The sequence below is a fragment of the Chanodichthys erythropterus genome, chromosome 20 (assembly GCF_024489055.1).
Source record: "Chanodichthys erythropterus isolate Z2021 chromosome 20, ASM2448905v1, whole genome shotgun sequence".
Lineage (NCBI taxonomy): Eukaryota > Metazoa > Chordata > Actinopteri > Cypriniformes > Xenocyprididae > Chanodichthys > Chanodichthys erythropterus.
The window spans coordinates 34,549,847-34,576,769 of record NC_090240.1 but is presented as its reverse complement, the minus strand read 5'-3'; the positions used below and the strand labels follow the sequence as shown (position 1 = coordinate 34,576,769).

The 26,923-nt window shown below is 37.2% G+C and overlaps 1 protein-coding gene across 1 annotated transcript in view; it reads right to left on the bottom strand.

The window, feature by feature from the left end:
- The window catches only part of tut4 (terminal uridylyl transferase 4), a 28,354-nt gene extending 2,028 nt beyond the window's left edge, over positions 1–26,326 (bottom strand). The window contains exons 1-28 of the mRNA XM_067370830.1: positions 26,145–26,326; positions 21,739–22,216; positions 20,257–20,396; positions 19,760–19,876; positions 19,326–19,503; positions 16,961–17,049; positions 16,805–16,856; positions 16,471–16,540; positions 16,226–16,352; positions 16,022–16,141; positions 15,689–15,874; positions 14,651–14,825; positions 13,939–14,456; positions 12,096–12,246; positions 11,901–11,987; positions 11,421–11,524; positions 11,206–11,263; positions 10,998–11,101; positions 8,691–8,780; positions 7,707–7,820; positions 7,472–7,549; positions 7,106–7,283; positions 5,394–5,441; positions 5,195–5,277; positions 4,959–5,074; positions 4,711–4,865; positions 3,734–3,837; positions 1,333–1,891 (exon numbers count right to left, since the gene is read on the bottom strand). Coding sequence (XP_067226931.1) covers positions 1,333–1,891; positions 3,734–3,837; positions 4,711–4,865; positions 4,959–5,074; positions 5,195–5,277; positions 5,394–5,441; positions 7,106–7,283; positions 7,472–7,549; positions 7,707–7,820; positions 8,691–8,780; positions 10,998–11,101; positions 11,206–11,263; positions 11,421–11,524; positions 11,901–11,987; positions 12,096–12,246; positions 13,939–14,456; positions 14,651–14,825; positions 15,689–15,874; positions 16,022–16,141; positions 16,226–16,352; positions 16,471–16,540; positions 16,805–16,856; positions 16,961–17,049; positions 19,326–19,503; positions 19,760–19,876; positions 20,257–20,396; positions 21,739–22,153 — 4,216 coding nt within the window. The 5' untranslated portion in view covers positions 22,154–22,216; positions 26,145–26,326. The remainder of the gene's footprint in view (positions 1–1,332; positions 1,892–3,733; positions 3,838–4,710; positions 4,866–4,958; positions 5,075–5,194; positions 5,278–5,393; positions 5,442–7,105; positions 7,284–7,471; positions 7,550–7,706; positions 7,821–8,690; positions 8,781–10,997; positions 11,102–11,205; positions 11,264–11,420; positions 11,525–11,900; positions 11,988–12,095; positions 12,247–13,938; positions 14,457–14,650; positions 14,826–15,688; positions 15,875–16,021; positions 16,142–16,225; positions 16,353–16,470; positions 16,541–16,804; positions 16,857–16,960; positions 17,050–19,325; positions 19,504–19,759; positions 19,877–20,256; positions 20,397–21,738; positions 22,217–26,144) is intronic.
- Between the last annotated feature and the right edge of the window lie 597 nt (positions 26,327–26,923).

Sequence of the window (26,923 nt, the reverse complement as noted above, 5' to 3'; positions counted from 1 at the left end):
CGATTTAGCGAATCGAAGGAACGCAATAGAAAATCTCGCACACGATTTAGTGAATTGAGGGAATGAAATAGCAAATCTTGCGCGCAATTTAGCGTATCGAGGGAACAAAAAAGCAAATTGTGTGCACGATTTAACGTATCGAGGGAATGCAATGGCTAATCTTGCACACGATTTAATAAATCAAGGGAACAAATAGCAAATTGCGCGCAAGATTTAGCGTATCGAGGGAACGAAATAGCAAAATGCATGCACGATTTAATGTATCGAGGGAATGCAATAGCTAATCTTGCAAACGATTTAGCAAATCGAGGGAACAAAATAGCAAATCTTGCACATGATTTAGCGAATTGAGGGAATGCAATAGCTAATCTTGCGTATGATTTAGCGTATCGAGGGAACAAAATGGCAAATCTTGCGCTCGATTTAGCGAATCGAGGGAACGAAAAAGCAAATTGTGCACATGATTTAGCGTATTGAGGGAACGAAAAAAGCAAATTGTGTGCACGATTTAACGTATCGAGGGAATGCAATAGCTAATCTTGCACACGATTTAGCGTATTGAGGGAACGGAATAGCAAATTGTGCGCACAATTTAACGTATCGAGGGAACGAAATAGCAAATTGCGTGCACAATTTAACGTATCGAGGGAACGAAATTACAAATTGCTTGCACGATTTAGCGAATTGAGGGAACAAAATAGCAAATTGACCGCAGTTTAACGTATCAAGGGAACGAAATAGCAAATTGTGTGCACGATTTAGCGTATCGAGGGAATGAAATAGCTGATCTTGCATTCGATTTAGCGAATCGAGGGAACGAAATAGCAAATCTGGCACTTGATTTAGCAAATCAACAAAATAGTAAATTGTGCACACGATTTACTTTTTTTTCCCCCTGAATGTCATGTGTGGGGCTCCATACTTAACTAAATAGTTTTCTAAAAATGTACACAAACTTAACAGAAATTATTCTGATAAGAATGTTTTCTAACATGATGGAAATATTAAAGTGTTTAAAGCTTATTTTATCATCAGGCACTAATTTGCAGACTCTCATTAAGCTAATTAACCACTTGCAGACTCTCATTAACCACTTGTTTAAGCAGCAATGGAGGCCAAACAGATCTGAAAGAAATTTCAAAAAGGAGAATTAAAAACAAAAAAGGAAAGAAAAAAAGTACCGTGTGGGAGCGTTTTACTGAAATAGTTAACCAGGACGAATCAAGTGCTGGGTATGTGAGATGTAACGGCTGTGAAGCGCTGTATGTACATGACAATAAAATAAATAAATTTGTGCTGCCGACACATACTGTGAGAACCACGTGTGTGTACCTGTCTTGTTTACTGTGCCATTTCCCACCAGTGGCCCCGGATTGAGATGGTGATTGTGCCAGGGGTGCCCCCTTTCTCTGCCCGGGCCGCCCACTCCACCAGCCACCCGCCCCGCTGACGGCTGAGCGAAGATGATGCTGGGGTCATTCAGGTTCATGGGGGCGGGATTCACAGCCTGCCCGCCTCCGTTTCCACCGCCACCTCGGACGGCAAACTTCAGGCCTGGAGAGGACGGGTGGCCGGAGGCGTTGGGCGCCCCGGAGCCCTGGATGAGAGGGCCGTGGATGGGCCAGGAGGGTGAGGTCAGGGGTGGCTGCTGGGGGTGGGCGGGCAGAAGGCCCAGTGCAGAGAGCCCAGCGTGGTACTGGCCCGGGTGGGAGTGAGGGAAGCTGAAGATGGGAAGTTGGACCTGGGGAACCTGCTGCTGCGGTTGGGAGGGTTTGGACAGGGTGGAGGAGGTAGAGGATGCTGAGGAAGGCTTGCTGTTCTGTGGAGAGACGGAGGCCTGGCTGTACGGAGACGGCTGAGGGGAGTAAGGAGGAGTCTGACGCGTATCAGACTAGATGGAAACAGACAGAGAAACAGATTCAAGGGTCAGTTTACATAAAAACGATAATGAAAGAATGAAAATAAATGTTCTGTTGTTAGGTGATATTAATTATTTGTTATAAATTCACAATGATTTTGATCTTAATACACTTTTCATACCAGTATACCATGCTAATATCTGATATCAGTGGACCATCATAGTAGCTTTTGTAAGGCTTCTAAAGTCATTGTGTTTAAGTAGTGTAAAAGTTTCTGAAACTGTGACACGAGGTTTAATTAATGCCCTTATCTTGTGTAAATGTAGCCTATATACAAAGTGCTTAGCAAATTTATTAGACCAGCACTCAATGTAAAGTTTGTGCCACAGCTGCCCTAAACTAACAGTATTTTTATGTTTCTGTTAGGGTTAATCCACCATAATCCTCCAGTATGTGTCAGCTCTTTTAATTATTGCTGGGATTTAATGAATTCAAAGATAGATTGCACAGAAGTTTCATCAAAAGCAAGTCTTTGGGAACAACTAGAAACTATTTGGAAGTCAATAATAATAGAGACTGTGGAAAAGTACATAAAAACAATGCCAGCAAGAATGCAAGATGTTATCAAGAGCAAAGGAGGCCATAAAAAATAAAACTAAAATATGTTTTTTTTGTTATCATGTGTGAATAAAGACTATTTAGTTGTTTCAGTTTATTTGCCTAATAAATGACTAATAAAAGTTTTTTAACAGATTCCTAAAATATTGGTGTTTTCTCTTATTATGACAGGTGGTCTAATAAAAAAACTGTAAATTTCACAAAATTAAATAAAAATGATAACTAATATAGTTATCATTTTTCTTTTATTTAAAAAAAAAAAAAATATATATATATATATATATATATATATATATATATATATATATATATATAGGATGAAATAAAAATACTGAATAACTATAGATAAATATATACTATCAGTTATCATGACAATTAATTAATACAAATGTGAAAATCTATTAATTTAATAAGTATAACAAATCTAAATAAATATAAAATATAAATTAAAGAATTATATACTATAACATCATTTGTGTTTATTTAGTGAAAATGACTACAAAATAATGAATAAAATTACAACTATAAATAAATAATATAGTATAAATACAAGGAAATATAAACTTAAAAAATATATATATATTTTAAGAGTATGTAAGTGGATTAAGCATTTTAAATCTGGGTATCAATCATGACGTTTGTATCGGTGCTCTGTGTGGATGTAGTTTTTTCTTGTTCTGTTCCAGTGAAGTCCTGATAAAAACCCTTGAAGGGAAAAGATATCTCTTTTTTATCTAATTGTGCGTGCAGTGGTTGTTTATTATTATTAGAGGCATGTGACCTTAGACTCCAGGAGAGATCAACAGCGCTCCAGATGAGAAGAGCATGACTCATCTGTGACCCTTACCAGAGTTTCTTACGTATGAAGTGTGTCAAAGATAATGTCTTTAAATAATCTCATTCACGTAAAGAAGAGAATACCATGTTTGGATGTTGCTGAAGTTATCCGCACTGTTAACCTGTCAGAACCTGTAGAAATTACTGATTATCCATATGACTGTAAGTACTAGTGTTTCTGTATCGTAAGCTTCAGTAAACTCTCTCTAGCTTTGACTCCTGGTCTTCATTGAGTATATTGGTCTCTTTATGTGGTTTAACGGTAATTTCCCTACAATGTTATGGTTCAATCGACTGGCAAAAGAAATTAATTTCAGAGAACACAATGAAATACCGAGAAACACTGACTATTGCTGAAAGGCTAGTTTAAAAAAATGACCTCTCAGCCATAGCTGCCAGTAAAGGGTTTTGTTTCTTACACATTCAGAAGGCTGCCTGTTCCGGCCGACACGCTCCTGGACCGAACCACCTTGAGGAATGGGGATGGACTGAGAGCTCGCCATGGCCCGGACCATGTGAGGTACTGGAAATAAACCGGAGTAATCACAGTCAAGTGCTTTTATATGCTGCCCCCTACAGGTCACACATCATGCCGAGACACTGCATCATAAAATCAGCAATGATGATACAATAAAAAACTACTGACTAGAAAAGTCTTTGCAAAACGTATAAAATTAATATATATTGTTTTGTCTATTTTTCCAATAATTTTGTATATTTTTTATTTATGAATATTTATTTTTTTATTTATTTGATATATTCATGAACTATAATAGTTAGTTATTAATAGTGAAAAGTAATTATTGAAAATTACTTAATGATTAATTATAAATTACAAATATATAAATAAATATAAAAACTATTTTTACTGTATTTTAGTGCATTGCACATTTTAAATTTACTTGGAAAAACATGACAGAATAAGATAAAACGAAATAAAATGTTAAAAATAAGATACATTTAAAATTAATATCTTATAATATTTTTATAAAAAAAATAAACTTTTTTTCAGGTTAGTATATAATATATGTGAAAATTACTAGAAATAATTAGATTTATTATTATACTATAAATAAAAATATAGTATAAATATAAATAAATATATACTATAATTTCTCTTTATTTAGTTAAATGTAATTAAAATAATTTGAAAATCTATAAATTAAAAACATTTAAAAAAATAAAATACAAATATAAAATTAATATTTACCTATTTATGACATTATTCTTTATATTTTTATTAATTTATTATAAATATTTCTTATATTTTTATTAAATATATTCATGAACTGTTTGGGCTTATGAAAATGCTCTAGAGAGGCTTAATTAATTAAATGAACAAATAAGCAAACATAATTAATTATTTTCAAATTAAATAAATTAAGATCATCTGTACCGGGTCCGGGTGCTCCTCTCTGACGGAGGTGTTTGTAATCGGGACAGTCTCTCCTCACGTGACCCATATCGCCACACTGAAAACAGCGTCTTTCTCTGGGTTCCCTGTCCTCCTCCCTGATCTCATCCTCTCGCTCGTTCTCCTTTTTCTTCATTCTGAAAGCAAACGAGACCAGCTAAGCACACTGCATCCCAATGCATTACTGCTTTCAAAAGTAGTATTTTCTGCAGCACATGTAAACAGTGCACCTGCGCCTCTTTGGGCAGTCCTTCATATAGTGACCGATCTTCCCACAGATCCGACAGCAGCGGTCATTAGGAGCCAATTCACCATCTGTCAGCACCTTTGAGTCAAAAAAGTAATCCTGAAAGAGAAAAAAAAAGACAGTCTGACCGTGTTCAGAATGAGGCGTACACATCAGAGACATGAAATGAAGGTTAATAGCGCTCTGTCCGGACTAAAGAGCCGTTTTAATGGGACTCACGGGCTCGGTTCCAGGCTGAGGGTAAAATGGGGTGCCAAACAGCTTCCTGCCATTGATGAAGGCCTTCATGATGAAGTTGGTCACTGTGTAGAGAGGGCAGAGAGAACGAGTTGGACACAATACAACTGGATATTTACTACAACTGCACTTCAGAGCAGAAAAAGAGCTGAACGGTGTGGAACAGGATAGTTTTGCTTACTTTTGCGAGAGACACCAGCCCCGAGATTGTGATTCAAGTCAAAGGGATCTGTCCAAAATACATATGTGAAAACAGAACATACAACATTTAACCTTAACAGGGGTCATGTTACATGTGTCTTGTTTAAACGAAATATTGCAAAAAAATCAGAACTCAAAATAAAAGTGCCACATTCAGCAATGATGCCGCAACTTTGGCAAATATACAGCATTAAAAATATTCTAAAAATATATCTATGATTGATAGATATATATAGATAGGTATGGATCCATCCATCCATCCATCCATACTTCTATCCTTTCATCCTTGCATCCATCCATCCATCCACCCACATCCTTCTATCCACCCTTCCATCCATCCATCTATGCCCCATCCACCCACCCACCATCCACCCATCCATCCACCCCATCCATCCATCCATCCATCCATCCATCCATCCATCCACCCCATCCATCCATCCATCCATCCATCCATCCACCCCATCCATCCATCCACCCATCCATCCACCCCATCCATCCATCCATCCATCCATCCATCCATCCATCCACCCACCCACCTATCCATCCATCCATCCTTCCATCCACCCCTCCATCATCCATCCATCCATCAATCCATCCATCCACCCACCTACCCCCATCCTTCCATCCACCCATCCATCCCCATCCTTCCATCCACCCATCCATCCACCTACCCATCCATCCACCCCATCCTTCCATCCATCTATCCATCCACCCATCCATCCATCCTTCCATCCACCCATCCATCCATCCATCCACCCACCCACCCATCCTTCCATCCACCCCATCCATCCATCCATCCATCCATCCCCATCCTTCCATCCACCCCATCCATCCATCCACCCCATCCTTCCATCCACCCATCCATCCACCCATCCATCCATCCATCCATCCATCCACCCCCATCCTTCCACCCCATCCATCCATCCACCCCATCCTTCCATCCATCCATCCATCCATCCATCCATCCATCCACCCCCATCCTTCCACCCCATCCATCCATCCACCCATCCATCCATCCATCCATCCATCCATCCATCCATCCATCCATCCATCCATCCACCCCCATCCTTCCACCCCATCCATCCATCCACCCCATCCTTCCATCCATCCATCCATCCATCCATCCATCCACCCCCATCCTTCCACCCCATCCATCCATCCACCCATCCATCCATTCATCCATCCATTTTCTTTGTATTTAATGAAAAGTAATTACTACTAATAAAAATTACTTCTAAATTAAAAATTAGAATTAATATTAATAAATACATAATATAAAACATAAATATATCATATTTTTATTATTGTTATTTTTCTTTGTGTATTTAGTGACAATTGCTACAAATAACATATATTTATTATTTTAAATGATTATATTAAATGATATAATTGTTATTGTATTGTTATTGTAATATAATTATTATTAAATGATTATATAAAATGATATGTATTTAATAAAATATAATGTTTAATCAATCAATTAATAAGTAAATTATAAATAATATAAATATAAATTACAAAACTGTATTTTTACTGTATTTTAGTACATTAAACATATCTACTTGGAAACTATGGATGGAATAACTATTATATATTCATAAAAAATATTCTAATATCCAAGTTTCTACAATATTAGGATATAATATCATAGAAACATGCAAATGCTTTGAGTGCCGACAATGAGTTTCAAACCTTCGATTGCGATGCATTTGGACGTCCACTGTTTCTCGAAGGTGGTGAGGCGCTTGCGCTGTCGGATGGAGATGACATGCTCTTTAAAATCAAACTCTTCAGTGTAGAAGCGCAGCAGGCCGAGCCACAGCTCCCCGACCGACTCCTTATTCTGATGGAGCTCCGGGAGACGTCGCCGCTGGACATGCAAAACACACATTAATTCATGCCTTTTGAGTGCACTTCAAAATGCATTGGGCTGCATAATTTGTTTACACAGTATCCAAGTCAATAAATAAATACCAAATGAAATGGGCAGAATGAAACCTCCTTGAAACACAAACAAACATGCATGATCAGAAACAATCTCAAACCAGTCCTGCTCACCAGCTCATCAAGGTCATCGAAGAAGAATGCGTTCCAGCCGTCCACCATCCTCTGAGGAACAATGTTCCCATCAAATATCTGCAGGAGAAACAGGACTCAAGCTGAACAGAACGATTCTAGTTACAGAGATATTTCTTAGCAACACAATCTTTTATTCACTTACAAAAAAAGCTGCTATTATGGATTTTTGGACATTGAGTAATAGTCCCACTAATGTTAATGGTACTAATGTTACCTCTTGTAACACAGGGATGACTGGTGGTTGTCTCTGTTGTAGGAAATACAGCACCATGAGGATGTAAGCATAGGAGGAGAGACTCCCTCTGGAGGCATCGCCAATGTCACAGCGCTGACAAACACACATTCACACAGGTTTTCTAGTGTGCATGTATTCAATACTGTAGTATACGGTATTTCCTATGCAATGACACTTAATGAATAGAGCAGTGATATGCTACATTTAATTTAAAAATATTTTAAACAATTTTCTTAATCTTTATCTTTATTAAATATACATAGCTGAATGACCACTTATTAATTGACAAACTACAATTAATTTGAGGTCATAAAACTACGTATAATTAATAATAATAATAACTTGGTGGATTCACTCTTTGCTTCAGAAGTATGGTAAAAAATTATGATTTCTTAATTTTATGTCTCTTCTGCTCACCAAGGCTGTATTTATTGACCAAAAATTACAGTAGAAACTGTAAAATAGTGAAATATTATTGCAAATTTATTTGAATATATTTGATGATCCTTTATAAATCATTCTAATATGCTGATTTAGTGCTCAAGAATAATTTCTGATGATCAATGTTGAAAATGTTTTTAAAGATGATTTAATGAATATAAAGTTGAATATAACATTATAAATGTCTCTTATTTTTCATCAATTTAATGCATGCTTTCTGAATAATTTCATATTAGAATAAGAAAATCAAACATTTGACCACTAGTGCTCAATTTATATTTGTCTAGAATAAGCATAAGCATAAGTTCAGGCTTTTCCGGTTGTGATTATGTAATACTCAAAAAAATAACATGGAAATTATTTTGAAGTGCTCATGTACATGTGCCTTTAGCACTAATGTGATTGCCAGCTGTCTGAATTCACATGTTTGAATACGTAGGGAATAGCTTACGCTGTTATCTGCATTCTGCACATTAGATTCCTGATTATGATGACAACAGCAGCAGGGATATCTGCTCTTACCTTGGCAAATACTTTCATAGTGTAGCCCAGATACTGCACACGAGGGTCTATAGCAGCATATGTGGCCAGCATCCGGGTGTTGTGTTGGGCCTGACACACAAAACAGGAAATTAAAAAAACAAAACAAATAAAAAACTAAATGATAATAACAGCTATATTTCATATATAGACACATGACATGATGTAACTAGGGCTGTTGACAAGATATCAGGGCAAAAATGCTCCTGTATGCGTGTCTCATGTTTATATAATATGATATAGTTCAGCAATATCACACGAGTAACAAGTAACTGTTTTTGTACCGAACAGCACAGGTGCAAATGTGATATTGATTTTATACAACAGTTCAATAAATAAGAAGTTAATATTGAGTTGTATTTTAGACATATTATTATCCGTTTTTTATTACCTATAAAGAAAAAAATAAACATATTCCATGTTAATAAAAAAAAAAACATTAAAGGTATAATTGACCCAAAAATGGAAATTCTGTCATCATTTACTCACCCTAATGGCCTCATGACCGTTGTTTACGTGTAATAAATTCTATGTTGAATCAAAAATATTTCTATTTAAAAGGTGCCATAGAACGTGTTTTCAAAAGATGTAATGTAAGTCTAAGGTGTCCCCTGAATGTGTCTGTGAAGTTTCAGCTCAAAATACCCCATAGATTTTTTTTAATTCATTTTCTAACTGCCTATTTTGGGACATCATTAAATATGCGCCGATTTAGACTGCTTCCCCTTTAATTGCTCGTGCTCCCTGCCCCCGAGCTCGCGACTGCCTTAAACAGCATAAACAAAGTTCACACAGCTAATATAACCCTCAAAATTGATCTTTACAAAGTGTTTGTCATGCAGCATGTCTAATCGCGCAAGTATGGTGTTTATTTGGATGTTTACATTTGATTCTGAATGAGTTTGATAGTGCTCCATGGCTAAAGCTAACATTGCACACTGGAATGTTGGAGAGATTTATAAAAGAATTAAGTTGTGTTTATGAATTATATAGACTGCAAGTGTTTAAAAATGAAAATAGCGACGGCTCTCCGTGAATACAGTAAGAAACGATGGTAACTTTAACCACATTTAACAGTACATTAGCAAAATGCTAACAAAACATTTAGAAAGACAATTTACAAATATCACTAAAAATATCATGTTATCATGGATCATGTCAGTTATTATTGCTCCATCTGCCATTTTTCGCTGTTGTCCTTGCCTGCTTACCTAGTCTGATGATTCAGCTGTGCACAGAACCAGACGTTAATACTGGCTGCCCTTGTGTAATGCCTTGAACATGGGCTGGCATATGCAAATATTGGGGCGTACATATTAATGATCCCGACTGTTACGTAACAGTCGGTGTTATGTTGAGATTCGCCTGTTCTTTGGAGGCATTTTAAACAAATGAGATTTATATAAGAAGGAGGAAACAATGGTGTTTGAGTGTATGCCATTTCCTTGTACTGAACTCTTGTTATTTAACTATGCCAAGGTAAATTCAATTTTTAATTCTAGGGCACCTTTAAAGTTACTTTTTGTAATGTATATTTGATGCTTTTCTCATTTAACACAATAATGACTTTAAATTATCTTTTGAGGGTAATTTCTCAGCCAAATTTGATGTGCGATTAATTTGGAATTAATGAGATTAATTAATAGCTACATCATATAATTAATTAGATTAAAAATTGTAAACGCTTAACAGCCGTAACATATAACATAACGTATCGTAAATAACAATATATAACATACTGTATCTTAACGTAACATAACCTAACATATAACGGCATATCCTAACATATAATATAACGTATCGTAACGTAACAATGTATCGATTGTAACGTAACATAACATATAACAATGAATTGTAATGTAACATAACATATAAAATAATGTATCGTATCGTAATGTAACGTAACATAACGTATCATAACATAACAATGTATCGGATTGTAACGTAACATAACATTACGTATCGTATCATATTGTAACGTAACGTAACATATAACATAACGTAATGTAACATAACGTATCGTAACGTAACAACGTATCGTATTTTAACAACATATAACATATCTGAATGTAACACATAACATAACGTAACATAATATAATGTATCGTATCATGACATAACATAACATAACATAACATAACAAAGTATCATAATGTAACATATAACATAACGTATCGTATCGTAACAACATATCGTATCATAATGTAACCTAACATAACATAACATATAACATATCACATCGTAACATAACATATAATGTTTCGTATGGTAATGTAACATGAGTCTCACCAGTGTGTTGTAGAGGCTGATGTCTCCCTCTAGTCCGCTCTGCCTGTGTTCAAACTTCACTATAGGCACTTTAGCAGTTGTGATAGGCAAGATATTCCTTAGACCTGAACCACACAAACCAATGAATCAGTCGGCACTGAATTATCATCTCAAACTGACTTTATTAATATTGACATACTGAGTTTTAGAAAAGAAATCCGTCACACACCTGTGTGTTTCTTCAGCACCTTGGCTAAACCCTCTATGATCTCCTTACAGTTCAGTTTCTGTAAAAAGGACAAGAAATCAGAAATCAGCACAACACACATTATAAAGGATAGCAACCTTGTTCAGAACTTTTGAAAACTTGTCATAATGTAAAATAAAAAAAAAATGAAATAAAAAAATAAGGTGTTTCTTTTGCAGGGGCAACAGTATTTATACCTCAGCGGTGTCATGACCCTCCAGTGTCATACAGATGTCCAGGTCACTGTCACGAAAGCCAAAGCCGTTCTTAGAAGAACCAAACAGACAGAGCTGGGCTTTATCTAAACAGAATCAAAATACATTTTCATAAAAAAGTAGGAATGTGTCAGTAATCACAAAAATCGTGAAATCCAAATTTTCTCACACTGCTAGACTGTAACTAATACTGCTGCATTTTTTCAGGAAGCAGCATTTTTTATTTATTATTTTATTTTATTTTACAACAATAGCAAATGGGAACACAAAAATGATATTTGCTTTAGACTCCTTTTCACCACTATAGAAGTTTACACAACTATGACAACTTCTGCTTCTGAAAACCCTGAAAATGTGAAAAGGGTCCACTTTATTTTAGTTAACAAAACTATTTTATCTACTGCACGTTTTTTTCGGTTTGTGATAACCCTGTTGTGCTTTCATATGCATATGCATTCGCACCATTGTACTCTTTTCTAATGAAGTGCTCCAGACTGGCTAGAATCTGCTCCCGCTTCTGCTGCTCTCCGAGAGTTGGCGACAATTCATCTGCAAACACAAGAAGATTAAATTTGAACCTTCAGCACAAATGCACCAAATCTACTGGTGTGTTGGATATTAAATACAGATGATGGTGAAGTATGGTTTGGCGCTTACGGTAACACAGCATGCAGAGTCCGTCCAGGATTTCTCTGAAGCGCTCGGTCATGGGCGGCAGAGGATTCAGCTCGATCTTCTTGAAGTCTTCAGGGCAATCGTCTTTAAGGTGGCCATCTCGCTTGCAGATGCTGCACACGACTGTTGGCGGCTGCATAGAAAAAACACCAACAAACACAAAATTTCTGGATCACAGCATCAAATAATTTTCCATATATACATGCAATCAACGTGAGCGATGCTGATTTTATTTACTGCATCCTCTGGTGCTCTTCGGTCATTTTAACCAAAAAATTTTTTTTAGAATTTTTTACTTAATTGGAAAGGTACGAAACTTGGTAAAAAATGTAGCACTTGCTATGTGAAAAAGAAAAAAAAATCATGTACTTAGTCCATATATATAAAAAAAAGTCCTGAAAAACACACACCTGTGCTCCTCGTGGATCAAAAATGTCCACATTGGAAAAAAATTGGAAACGAATTTCATCTAGTGGAAATGATTGGTACTGCGGCCAAACAAAATCTTACTGAAAGCTCATTTTTTGAGATATCAAGCTCGAAGTTGGAACACAACAAGTTTAGATTTATGGCTTTGATTTTCTTGCAAATATGAAAATATATTTCATATTTAGCCTGGGTGCCAGCCCGAACCCCGCCCACAACATTTTTTGAACGGGAAGTTCGGTCTGGACTCGATCCATTGTAGAGTAATTATGCTCGGCTCCCAGAAGGCCGAGCCAATCAAATTGCCAGGGCAGGCTTTAATCGATGATGGACAGGCTATCTGCGGTTACGTAACCACCCACGTCATCAAAGAGCGCTTGGGTTGAATTGGTTTTCACCAGCGATGACTGCAGCTGGAGAAGTAAGATGTTTAGATTCCGCTATCACGTCTGTAATAAAAGAAATCGACAGCGCATTAATTTTAAAAGATGAACAAAGAACCGCAATCAAGGCATTTGTCGATTGGAAAGATGTGTTTGCCGTCCTTCCAATGGGATTCGGCAAAAGTTTAAGTACAAGTTCAACATACGTCACTTACTGCGTTGCTCTGATTGGTTGTAGGTCTATCCAATTGAGTGCAGAGTTTTGTTTTTTTACTGGTTCGGTTAAGACATAATTCAAGTGCAATGGAGCAGTATCAGACTCACATTCTGCCTAGAATATGAGTATGACGAAGTCAGGCTATTTCATATTAACAATAAATGTAAAAATTCTGTAACTAAGTTTAAGTTAACTTTTTTCACTTCAGCAATAATTTGCCAAGTGTCATGTCTGAAAAGAGATCAAAATTAAGTCTGAGCTATAAAGCATTCAAAATGTATGACAGTCCAAGTTGGAAATTGCTCAAAAAGGGAATAAATGGATTATAACTACAGTGTAAATACAATTTAATGTCATAAAATCCCCTAAAAAAAAACAAAATATTAAATTAAAAAAATTAAACTAAAATATAGTACATTGATTTCATTGAAATAAAACAAAATTGGTCATTTTTGACCGACACGTGAAGAACACCAGAGGGTTAAATAAATGCAGCCTTTGCGAGCATAAGAGACTTCTTTCAAAAACATTTTAAAAAACCCAAACTTTCTCATGTGAAAATAGGATTTCTTAAAATTCAGACCATTTTGAGAGCCAACAACAAACTCATAATAATAATTCGATTCAGTGACTCTGAAGCTGGTTTCAAATCAATTTCAAACTGATTTTAGAGCTAAACTATAACTATACTATATTCACTTACAGACTTTCAGACATTTCAATTTCCAAAATTCCCTGTTACTTCCAGTTTTCCAGAGGTTAAGCACCGCACAAATATTACTTTATCCCATGCAATTACCTTTCCTCCCGTGAAGATCATCCGGTCAAAGATGTAGTGCATGTCTTCTGGAGCAATACTGTCCTGTTCCTCCATCTCTTGATCTTTATCATCCTCCTCCTCCTCATCATCATCACTGTCCATCAGCAGGCCGTTCAGGACAGAAGGAGACACAGCTGTGGTTTCACATCCAGCATTCATCCCACCATCACTCACCAGGAGCTCGGTGAACCCTGCTCTCAGCCTCTCCTCTTCCTCTATATCCCTCTCTTCCTCATCATCACTGCTGTCTCCGTCCTCCTCGCCGCTCCTCTGCTCCTCCCGGTTCTTTCGTTCCAGGCTGTCGTCGCGGCCATGCGAGAGCGCTCTGCCGTGGCGCCGGGATTTCTTCCTCAGTAAGCCGCGGCTGATGTTCGCTCCGTTCCTGCTCTGAGGACAGGCGAAGTACTTGTAGGCCATGCGGAAACGCTCCTGGATGTACTCAAACACCATCTGACTGTTCAGACTGCGAGCCACGTTCCTCTTCAACGCAAAGGGATCTGGAACATCCAACATCTGATCATTTAAAAGCGCTTTCATGCTGCAGCTATTGCTCATTTTCATATGCATCGTAATGTGACAAACATAAAGTGCACTTAAATATATCACTCATCTGCAACAGGCATATCTGTGGCTATAATACTTTTTCATATGCTGTATATAAATCTGAGCCACACTAGAGCTCTCTGCTCACCCTCAATGGCGAGTCTGCGGCGAGGCCAGTGCTTGAGCTCTCGCGGCAGCAGCTCTTTCAGACGGATGCTGATGATGTGCTCCTCCAGCGCAAACTCCAGTGTGTAAAAGCGCAGGAGCTCCAGCCACAGCTGCCCCAGAGACGCGCTCACCGTTTCCTCCAGCATCAGACGGGACTGCAAACATAAACAACCGGTTTTAATTTACAAACGCTACAATCGATGTCTCAATACATAGGTGACTTTTTCAAAACAACAACAGTAGTCTTGCAATGCAAACGCTGCTTTATTCTCAAAATAATTATGCAATATTCTAATTTTATGCCCAAGTTAAATTTGCAGCTATTGCTTAGTTTGGCACAAAATGCATTCAATAATAACTTCTTTCAAACACAACAAATTGCTTTCTCACTCACACAACCACCGCCAAAACTGCCAATTTGCACGTTTACATGCTTCTCTCAAAACTGTTAAACTTAAGTTCAAAACCTAACATAATACAAAAGTGAGTAAGACAGCAATTTGCAACATTTCTACAGTAATACCAATACACTTTGAATCTAAAAAAATGAAATGCTATGAAAACAATTAGGTGTAGCTGAACACCTACACAACACCTACCTTTTACCATCTATACAAAAAGGCACTACTTAGGAATAATTTTGTACTGTAATATAAACTTAGACAATGTATCACATAACTGCAGTGAATTCTAAACTGTAACGAGTGTAATTTTTGTTTTGTAAAGAAATTGTACAAAAGAAAACATTGAATAATGCTACCATTTGTTAGTGTTTTTTAGGTCATTGTCAAAGTGACTACCTTTGTTAGTGTTATGGTGAGTATAATGAGTGTATTTGAGAGATGTATAAAGTTGTTTGGTAGTTTTAGTGCATTTTGAATGTGAAAATAACTGCTGTGACAAGCTGAAAGTTGGTCAGGAGAACTGTGTGAAGAGTTGAGAAATATGTCCTAGCGATTGTAAAATACTTTCCTTAGGGTTTCTTTAATAAAATCATGCATATTGGTGAAACGCTCACCTTGCCCTTAATGTATTCAACCTTCTTCTCTTTCTTCTCCGTGTGGGTTTTGGGTTCAGGTTTGGCTTTGCCGTCCATGCGGCCCTCACCAGCAGGTGCGGGTCTGTGCTCCCAACCCACGAATGTGCCCGACTCCATCCCCGTCAGGTGAAACTCATCCACACGCTTCACATCAAAGCCCTTGATCTGACCAGAACAATACAGCCAGAATATATATTTATATATATATTTTATATTGATAAAGAACTAGTCAAATGTATGTTCAACTCACACACAACAAGAACATAGTTCTTATTTATTTCCATCCAGGTTTACTAAAACATCAGCTCTTACCCAATGTCCTAGATAAACGGGCAGGACGGGCTTCGCTCTCTGTTGCAGGAAGAATATGACCATCAGAGACAGCGAGTAGGATGGGATTCCTCCCTCCGCCTGACAGTCGATGTGGCACAGCTACAAAAATAAACACACAATCTTGTTAGACCTTGGCGAGAAACGGCCACAGTAATCATGGAAAAGTGTGACGGGGAGTCATACATTGGCCCAGTAACGGAAGGCCAGCACCAGAGGCACAAGCCTTGGCTCCAGTCTGGCCAGAGCCGCAAGGTGATTGGTGGTGAGGCACGCGACATCATTTCCTGCGCTCACTTTGCACATTAACCCACTGCAGAGACAACAAACAGCTCATATGACAGACTATTATTATTGTATTCAATCTGTTAATTCTTTGTGTGCAGTAACTATTTATAGCATCTCGGTTTTATAGCCCACATAAAACTGACCTCGCCACATCTCTGCAGAAAACAACAGGGACTTTGGCATGAAAATCAGACTCCACCTCGGCAAACTCCACTGGAAACAAAAGTGAAACTAGAGTTAATCTTGGCTCTCGAAACTCAAGTCTTGTGCATTCATGAACTTTCAGCCGTTCAACAGTCAAGCGAAGCTCCTTTATGAGTACAGGATCTGTCAAACGTCAGGACACACTTGACTGAATTTGCGTCTTATAAAATCTTTAAAACCTTCCGATCTAAAAGCTTAAATTACTGAAATGAGTTTTGCAAACACAAATAATGTGAAATATAAGCAAAATATGAAAATGAATGGGAAACCCACCACTATTCTTTAAGATCTCCAGCACCTGGATCAGCACATCAGGTTGAGTCATCTGCACAACAGACATGTTTTAATAACAGCACAGTAACACGCTTATGAACACAGTAAAATGAATCGTCACATATCCACAAAAGCAGCTTGTATGTTCAAACTCACAGTTGAGGGGTAAGAGACGTCGATGTTGATGTCACTCGTTTTAAAGGCGAAGCGGGTGAAGCAGGAGCCGTAAAGGCGGAGAGAGCACGCTATGAAGAAAAAGGGATGGGAGAAGTCATTCATACATTCACCATATTGAGAAAAACACTCTCTTGCTCATTTTTATGAAGTACGCTACCATTCAAAAGTTTGGGGTTGGTAAGATTTCGAAATGTTTTTGAAAGAAGTTTCTTTTGATCACCAAGAACGCATTTAATTGGTCAAAAATACAGTAAAAACAGTTATATTGTGAAATATTCAAAATAACTGTTTTCTATGTGAATGTATTGTAAAATGTAATTTATTCCTGTGATCAAAGCTGAATTTTCAGCATCATTACTCCAGTCTTCAGTGTCACATGATCCTTCAGAAATCATTCTAATGTGATAATTTGATGCTCAAGAAACATTTCTGATTATTATCAATGTTTAATATCAAATGTTCATATTTTTGTGGAAACTTAAAGGTAACAACGTGTTAACATGAACTAACATAAGTCCACTAATGGATAATAATTAAAAGGCACAATATGTAAAATTTGTGGATTAAAATATCCAAAAACCAGTAGAACAATGTTATTTATTTTGTTGAATTGTGTACTTACAATATCCCAGATGTTTCCAAGAATGTTTAAATCCAGAGAAATGGCGATGTCTGTGCGTCGCCCATCAATGACATCATACCTGCGTTATCCTCGGTTTCCAGTTTTATTTTGTAGAAACCATGGAAACACCAAAGACGCTTTAATATATTGTGTTTTATTTGACAGGTGAGCGACTGTTTGAATACATTCATTGAGCGAAATCTAATCATGTTATATAGCTCAACGTCTTTTTAAAAGATGTAATATAAGTCTAAGGTGTCCCCTGAATGTGTCTGTGAAGTTTCAGCTCAAAATTACACATAGATTTTTTTTATTCATTTTTTTAATTGCCTATTTTGGGGCATCATTAAATACACGCCGATTCAGGCGGCGGCCCCTTTAAATCTTGTGCTCCCCGCCCCCGGAGCTTGCGCTTGCCTTAAACAGTGCATAAACAAAGTTCACACAGCTAATATAACCCTCAAAATGGATCTTTACAAAGTGTTGTGTAAGTATGGTATTTATTTGGATGTTTACATTTGATTCTGAATGAGTTTGATAGTAGCCTGGGGCTAATGGGCTAAAGCTAACATTACACACTGTTGGAGAGATTTATAAAGAATAAAGTTGTGTTTATGAATTATGCAGACTGCAAGTGTTTAGAAATGAAAATAACGACAGTCTTGTCTCTGTGAATACAGTAATAAACGATGGTAACTTTATCCACATTTAACAGTATATTAGCAACATGCTAACGAAACATTTAGAAAGACAATTTACAAATATCACTAAAAATATCATGATATCATGGATCATGTCAGTTATTATTGCTCCATCTGCCATTTTTTGCTGTTGTTCTTGCTTGCTTACCTTGTCTGATGATTCAGCTGTGCACAGATCCAGACGTTAATACTGCCTTTCCTTGTCTAATGCATTGAACATGGGCTGGCATATGCAAATATTGGGGGCGTACATATTAATGATCCCGACTGTTGCGTAACAGTCTGTGTTATGTTGAGATTCACCTGTTCTTCGGAGGTCTTTTAAACAAATGAGATTATATAAGAAGGAGGAAACAATTGAGTTTGAGACTCACTGTATGTCATTTCCTTGTACTGAACTCTTGTTATTCAATTATGCCGAGGTAAATTCAATTTTTAATTGTAGGGCACCTTTAATGTTAACTCTCATTTTCTTGATTTACCGCGAGTACCATGTTTTACCATGCCTTATATTGATCTAGCTTACTGCAGTGTGCAAGAAGTGTCGTATAGCAGCCGCTAAGCAAACGCACAGAGTAGCACTATAACAACTTTCAACACACAAATGTATCTAATATGATAAACAGCGCTGCATTACCCCACATGCGAATGACCGGAAGAAGCGGAAGTGGCGACTGTGACATAATAAAAGCTCCACTGCTCTCGAGGCATGTGTCGCGCTCGTCTCTCATTAGCAGTCGCTCCAGCGGCTTTGTTCCGCTCCAACGGCTTTCAGCCACACCCTGCTTCATATTACAGTAATGTTAATAAACCTTTAATACATCAGCTCATCCATGAATATGATTTCTGCCGGATTCCCCTCAGATTCTTAGACGTAAAGACAACAGTTCTCATGATTCTGCAAAATCAAGGCGTGATCACGCTACACCTTTGTTTTGAATGAGCGACCTCTAGTGGCGAAAATTACATATTGTGCCTTTAACAGAATAAATTGAATATATCAGCTGGGAAAGCCGTGTACCTGTGAGTTGTTTATGTATAATACCCTCCATCCGGAGCACCACGGCTTGCCTCACCGCAAAGTCTTCCTCTGAAATGCCGTGCACCTCTGCTGCCTCCAGCACGGCGGAGTCTAGCGCCCTCAACTGGGCCAGGGAGGGAAGAGGAAGCGCTCGCAACTCATTTTCCTCCTGCTTTTCCTGCAAAATACACATAAACAAAAGGATAAACAAAAAATCAGTCAAAGTTGATATAAAATATCCATTATTTAGCCATAATATCTTCGGTGCTGGTGTTTTGAAAGTGATGAATTCAGAGACACATCTTCTCTGACAGGGTTTCAGTGGGTTTTCAGTGACATGCACCGTTCTTTTGCATGCTTACTACCAGTCCGACAGAAACTAGCACAGCAAAACCCTCTCTAATTATTATATAGACCACAGGAAAAAAGCTCACCATGATGTTCTTCTTGTGACGTTTCTCTTTAATGTGCTTGTGAGCACCCTGGATGTTCTCCACGTGGACTGAACACAGTTTGCATAGATACTGGAAATTCGGGTACTCCGGAGACGGCTGTGGGAATACACAACGACAGAGAAACAAATCACATCATGCAACATCAATTCACACATCTGAGTGCTCCACAGACATGCAAACAAGAGAAATCAACAGGCACTTAACAACTCTTTGATGTGCTCAGGTTGTTTCAGTTTCTATTAACGACCTGCTATTGACCGTCATTCAAAAGTAAAATCAGTCGTGTGAACATCAGTTAGATGCATGAAGTGATTCTATCACACTAGTTTCATGTAGGGCTGCATGATTAACCAAAATAAAATGCAATGAGATCATTTAAGCAGCTCATGATTTGGTGTTTGCAGCGTCTCAGTTCACAGTAAATACTATATTATTATTTCACAGCCGTATCTTTTGTGCGCATGAATGTGCCTCACCTTGAGCAGCCGGTGGATGTAGTCTCTCTGCAGCCTCTCCTCTGCCTGTTTGAGTCCCAGCTGTTGGTCAGATGTCAGGTTTCCCACCTCCACAACCTCTGCTGCGACTTCAACCCTCTGTCTGCCTGAGATCTCCACACCTGAGATTTAAAGGAACAGACAGCAAAAACAACCCACAGTAAATAATAGTAATAATATTTGACTAACCGTTAGTCGAATAGAAGAGGCTAAGTCGACCAAAAAATTGTGGGAATTACAGTATGTCGGGCAGGAAATCCAAACGTTCACCTATCACCCATCGATCTCAAATAAGGCTCATCATTTCAAACAGTAGTAGCAACTTCACATGGCTTCTCGCTCTAATGTTAATATAGATAAATGTGTGCTATTGAGTGCTATGTGTGCGCGCTTACTGCATGCTGATAACAGCGGAAACAACTTAAAATACTCCATTTTTGTCAAACAGGTAAGAGTAATACACCATTCGAAACTGAAAATGTCTACTTTTATTTTTGTAAACTCATAATAACAAGATAATGTTGTGCCTTTGAAAAATAAAGAAAACAAACAGGATGCGCTTTCTGCCGTCTTGGTCTCTGTGAACTTGTGCGCGTCACAAAAATAAACTGAAACTCAGTGTATACTTGACTCACAGACATGAGAAATATACTGATAGAAAGCTTGAAATGTCAAGTGATAAAGTGAGAATAAATATTCTCAAGATTATGTATAATCTGTATGAAATGTGCATATAGGCACGTCCACTACTGCAGTAAAATGTTTAGACAGTTTCCTTGCTGCTTTTTCACGACACATTCATAATTATTACTTTTGCTGGTGCAAACTTTATGTGCGCTTGAGCGCTGATTAGGCTATGTATTATATATTGGCAATTAAAGGCTCATTATTATGATTTATATGGCTTATTAATATACATGTGCGATTAGTCAACTAATTGCTTGAATGAATGATTAATAGTAGAAAATAGTAGAAACATCTTTAGTCGAGGGCAGTCCTAGTAAATACACCTATAGTCGTACAGGGAACACGTAAACAGAATAAACACTTTCTGTTTTCATATCTTTAGTGAATAAATATTTTTTGGAAATAATTGTTCTTTTAATTTCGTGTGTCTAATTTGCCATTATTAAATTTAAACATTTATAATATATACTATAGATTTCAAAAGTTTGAGGTCTGTACGTTTTATTTTTTGTTATATATTAATTAATACTTAATACTGTTTAGCAAGGGTGAATTAAGGTGACAAAAGTGACTGGTGTAATGATGCTGAAAATTCACAGGAAATAATTACATTTTAAGATATATTCAAATAGAAAACATTTATTTTATATTGTAATACTATTTCACAATATTACTGTATTTTTACCGACCCCAAACGTATGAACGGTAGTGTCGGGTCACTCCAGCAAATAAAAAAACCCTAAATAAACTCTTGATTACTGGTGTTTTTTTTCTCACCAGGTATCTTCTCTGTAGCTGCGATGGTGTTGTTGTGTGTTGAGCTCTCCTCTACTGTGCTGGTCAGTAGTGTTGCTCCCGCATCCTTGGCGGGTCCACTATTTCGGACCGGAGTTTTCTTCTCCTGCGCCTGCTGGCGGACCTCACTGGGCTGGGGCTTCCCTCTCCCCCTCTCGCCAGAATTAGTTCTGCCCGTCAGCCTGCGGGTTTTGCCCTTACCCTGCTCCTGAGGGCTGCCGGTGCACGTCCTGCCACCGCTATGGCCGCCCTGGATCTCCTCTTTCACCCTGGGGACGCCGTCCTTGCATCGGCTGGTGACTTTCATGCTTTCCCTTTGGGGTTTGGAGGATGGCGCCTTGCCCACACTCGAGCGAGAAGGTTTGACCACCTTCACGGGGCTTTTGGGGTCCTCCATGCCACTCCACTTCTCTCCGGACGAGACTGAAGAAAAGCCCAAAGGGCTCTGGGTTGACGGTTTCTGGAATGGAATCATGACAGAATCAGATTGTGGGAATTCAGAAATGTCTGTGCATAGAAAGTTTGAGAAATCTGGAAGACTTTTTTGATTGGGATGGGAATACTAGCTTAGTACATAATAAATACTAATGAATACCCACTTTTTTAAAAACTAGTAAGTCAACCTATTATACATTATTCCACAATAAAGTTGTTTGAAATGTTTTTTGTGCTACATTTTGTAAGTTAAATTTAATGAGTGGAAACAAGTCATGATTTTGGAAATACCCCCTTTAATTCAGAAAAATTATTTAATCATAGAGCAAAAAATTAAGAAAAAAAAAGGATATTACAAATCACAGTTCTATCTTAAGTTCCATTTATCACATCTCAAGTTGAGCACATTCAATTATGGGATATATTTGTAATAGCATACTAGCTTATTATTTGTAATTTATAATATTCCATGCATATGTATGTGCATTGTCACATGACCTAATGTTGCATGTAATCATCTTTAAATTAAAATCTTTCATTTTGTGCAAAAACATTAAAATTTGGCAGTGTGATGAAGTATATCAAATAATTGCATCTGATATTATGGTAACACTTTGGTATAGGGAACAAATCTCACTTTTAACTGGTTGCTTATTTTCTTGCATATTGGCTGTTTATTAGTACTTAGAAAGCACATATTAATGCTTTATACTAAATCCCTTAATTCTACTCAATACCTAAACGTAAATGCCAAAACAACTACCTTACTAACTATTAATAAGCAGTAAATTAAAGAGTTTATTGGAGGCAAAAGTTAATATTGAATATGTGTTCCCCATACCAAAGTGTTACCAATGTTATTTCTGGTTTACTTATGACTAAGTCAAGTCTAACACATTTTTGAACATATTACACACACGTTACGTTTATAGTAGGCCATGTATTTCATGCATACTAAAAACTCAACCCTTAAAGGGACAGTTCACTCAAAAAATGAAAAATGCCATCATTAGCTCACCCTCAAGTTGTTATAAACCTGTATGTATTTTCTTGTGAACACAAAATAAGATATTTTGAGAAATGTTGGTTATCAAACAGTTGACGGTTGCCATTGACTTCCATAGAAGGAAAAAAAAAAAATACTATGGAAGTCAATGGGGTCCGTCAACTGTTTGGTCACCAACAATCTTCAAAATATCTAATTTTGTGTTCAGCAGAAAAAAATTCATACATGTTTGGAATAGCCTGTACTCTATATTTAGTTTATAATTTCTTTGGTTCCTACACATTCTCCACTTCAAATGGTTCATACAGCATTATATTTGATATATTATACAGTAATCTCCAAATATTTTTCATTTCTGTTTTTTCCACTGATTTTCCTGAAGTGATAACATGCGCTTGAATGATGAGAAGAAATTTTAAAAGTATCAGTTCACCCAAAAATGAAAATTATCCAATGATTGACTCACCCTCAAGCCATCCTAGGTGTATATGACTATCTTCTTTCAGACGAACACAAGAAAAAAGAGATATATTTTAAAATATCCTTGCTGATCCAAGCTTTTTAATGGTAGTTAATGGTGGACGTGATTTTGAAGCCCAAAAAAAATGCATCCATCCATCATAAAAATAATCAGACTCCAGAGGGTTAATAAAGGCCTTCTGAAGTGAAGCGATGGGCTTTTGTAAGAAAATTATTCATATTTAAAACCCATCCCTTTATTAACCCCCTGGAGCCATGTGGATTACTTTTATGATGGATGGATGAGCTTTCCGGTGCTTCAAAATCTCGCCCCTCATTCACTACCATTATAAAGCTTGGAAGAGCCAGGATAATTTTAAATATATCTCTGATTGTGTTCATCTAAAAAAAGAGAGTCGTATACACCTAGGATAGCTTGAGGGTGAGTAAATCATTGGATAATTTTCCTTTTTGGGTGAACTATCCCTTTAAACTCTGACACATGATACTGAAGTCATGGATGGATGTTGCATGATCGTTTCCTCCTTTATCTGTTGCTGGTTTGAGTGTCACACGCATTCATTCCAATGAGACTCGCTTATAGTAAAGACAAACAGTTTTGCATATTTTTATATTTTAGAAAACTGAATAGTCTGGAAAGACAAACATTTTTCTGTACCCTTCCAGACCTGGTATTACTCAAATCATATTCCAAACTTTTTCCATATTGCGTAAGAACTCTGCAAAACATGTAAATTTCACAAGAACATTAATGGTCTCAACATCCCGACTCAAGACCTACAAATGCAAAGAATAAAAAATACAAAACATTCTCGCACAAGAGCTGTAAATCTCCTGTCCCGCTAAACATACACATTTAATACAACATGAATGTATGCATTACAGATATGATATGAATATGAGGATACAGACAAGAAATGTAATCATATGCATGCTTCATATTCAAACTGAGCACAACATAATATATATATCAGAAAGAGCTGTATACTTAGAGCATGTCACAACAGAACAATAATCTGCTAATTAAACAGTATTACATGTATGCATGCTTAAATCTAAATTGCATTCAAGCATTTATCAGTTCATGCATTCACTGGGAATCGAACCCAAGCTCTACTGTTTGAGTTACAGAAATGTAGTGTATACTGTGTACAGCCTACTATTTAAAAAAAAAAAAAAAAGAAAGAAAATAACAGGAACTATTGCACAATACGCATTTCAGACAGGAGTATCCCATATCAAGCATGCTTAATTCAGTGAGTCCAGTTATTATCTTGGAAATCAAAATGGTTATTATTTTACACTATCAATCCAATTTTCTGTAAATGCAATGGACCCTTCGCCAGGAGTTTGATTGACAAGCGATCTAACCAGATATAATGCCATATCTGCCATTTTGTCCGACAAAGCAGTCAGGAGTTATCAGATTAACCTCGTGGACTTGAACTTGAAAAATGGTGTGTACTGACATCTTTCCGCGTTTAAAAAAATATTCCTTCTCATGTTCATTCATGCTTATTTGATGCTACAAATTAACTAGTAAGAAGAGATGATCGGTTTACGAGCTGAGGAGTTACAGCGATCTGTTACGACACATTAAAGAGCCACAAAACGGTTTTTATTGTGTGTTTTTTTTTTGGTTTTTTTTGAAGAAATTAAAACTACACAGTTTGAAAGCTGGGACTTTGTTTAATATCATTGACCTGTTCTGTCTTGTCTGTCGACGTGTTGTCAGTGTCCTCTTTGCTCTGCGATGTATTTTTCACTGCGTGTGGCGTGACAGCGCCATCGTTTGTCGGACAAAGCAACAGTAACTAAGGGGGGTGGGTCTTTGCGAAGGGTCAATTGACAGGCGACTCCTCACACGTCAATTTACGATTTACAAATAGTTGCAAACATTTGGGATATTGTAAGTACTCAAGTGAACAAAATATATAACACTGGCCTGGTGGTTTTGGGATATTTTATATTTGCAAAAATATTACATATTGCACCTTTAAGGCATTAGACATCACATTTAAAAAAATAATGCAAAGAATGTGTTGGCATCAGGTGCAAATATTCAATCCTTCACAAGTTTAATGACCTGTAGGCCTGAACTAACACAAAACTACAGTCCTACATTAGAGTCCCAACATTAATTAGGAGACTATTTACATGTACCTGCCGTGATATTGTATCCTAAATGTCATTTCTGGACTCTGATTTCCTATTACCATAGTAAAAACACTCCACATAACCTTGCAGTGATCAAACACTAGCACTGCACCATTACCTGCATACTTACACCTAGAACACATTTATATGTCAGTAATGTACACTTAAGAGTTGTGTATCATTGACCAACGGTCTAATTTTATAGTAATTCCCCAAACTTTTGTCAATGTATTTAGACTTAGCTCGCGCGCTGCGCTACTAACGCCTCACGCACCTCTTCCTCACTTATGTGTTTACTTTTCTGCCTTACCTAGATTCACAAATGTGCGGTAGATCAGCAGTACATGCTGAGAACGATCATAAGGAGCGGTGACGGTTTGGCGTCGCGTTAAACGCCATGTATCCCGGCGCTGATGTTGTTGTTGTTGTTGTTTTCGGCCCTGCTCGAGACGGTCAGCGCACGCGCCATGTTAACTCTATTCGCGCGCTGGATTGTGGGCCGCGTCAGTGCGGCAGGCGGAGAAACCGAAACCACACTGGAGACCGACGCGACGCTTCGACGCGTCATGTCGTCGATGTGACGCCTATAGGGGCGCTCTGAGGCCCAAACAACATGATTACTAAAACTCTAAAAGTAAGAAACCTTTCGTTTAGTGTTTCTCAGGCTCATTTGCATATTAAAATGATATGAAAATGAAAACAAAAAGAATAAAATCAGAATTAGTATTATTATTATGTATACAGATTTATGTTTGAAGCTTATAGTTAAATACTTCAAAACTAAATAGCATGATTATTATTAAATGTTTGATTATATCTAGCCTATATGATTTCTGATATCTAATGATTTCTGAAGGATCACGTGACACTGAAGACTGGAGGAATGACGCTGAAAATTCAGCTTTGCATCACGGAAATAAATTATATTTTAAAGTATATTAAAAAAGAAAACCATAATTTTAAATTGTAATAATATTTCACAATATTATTGTTTTTTCTGTATTTATTATGAAATATATGCAGCCTTAAAGGATTAGTTCACTTTCAGATTAAAGTTTCCTGATACTCACCCCCATGTCATACAAGATG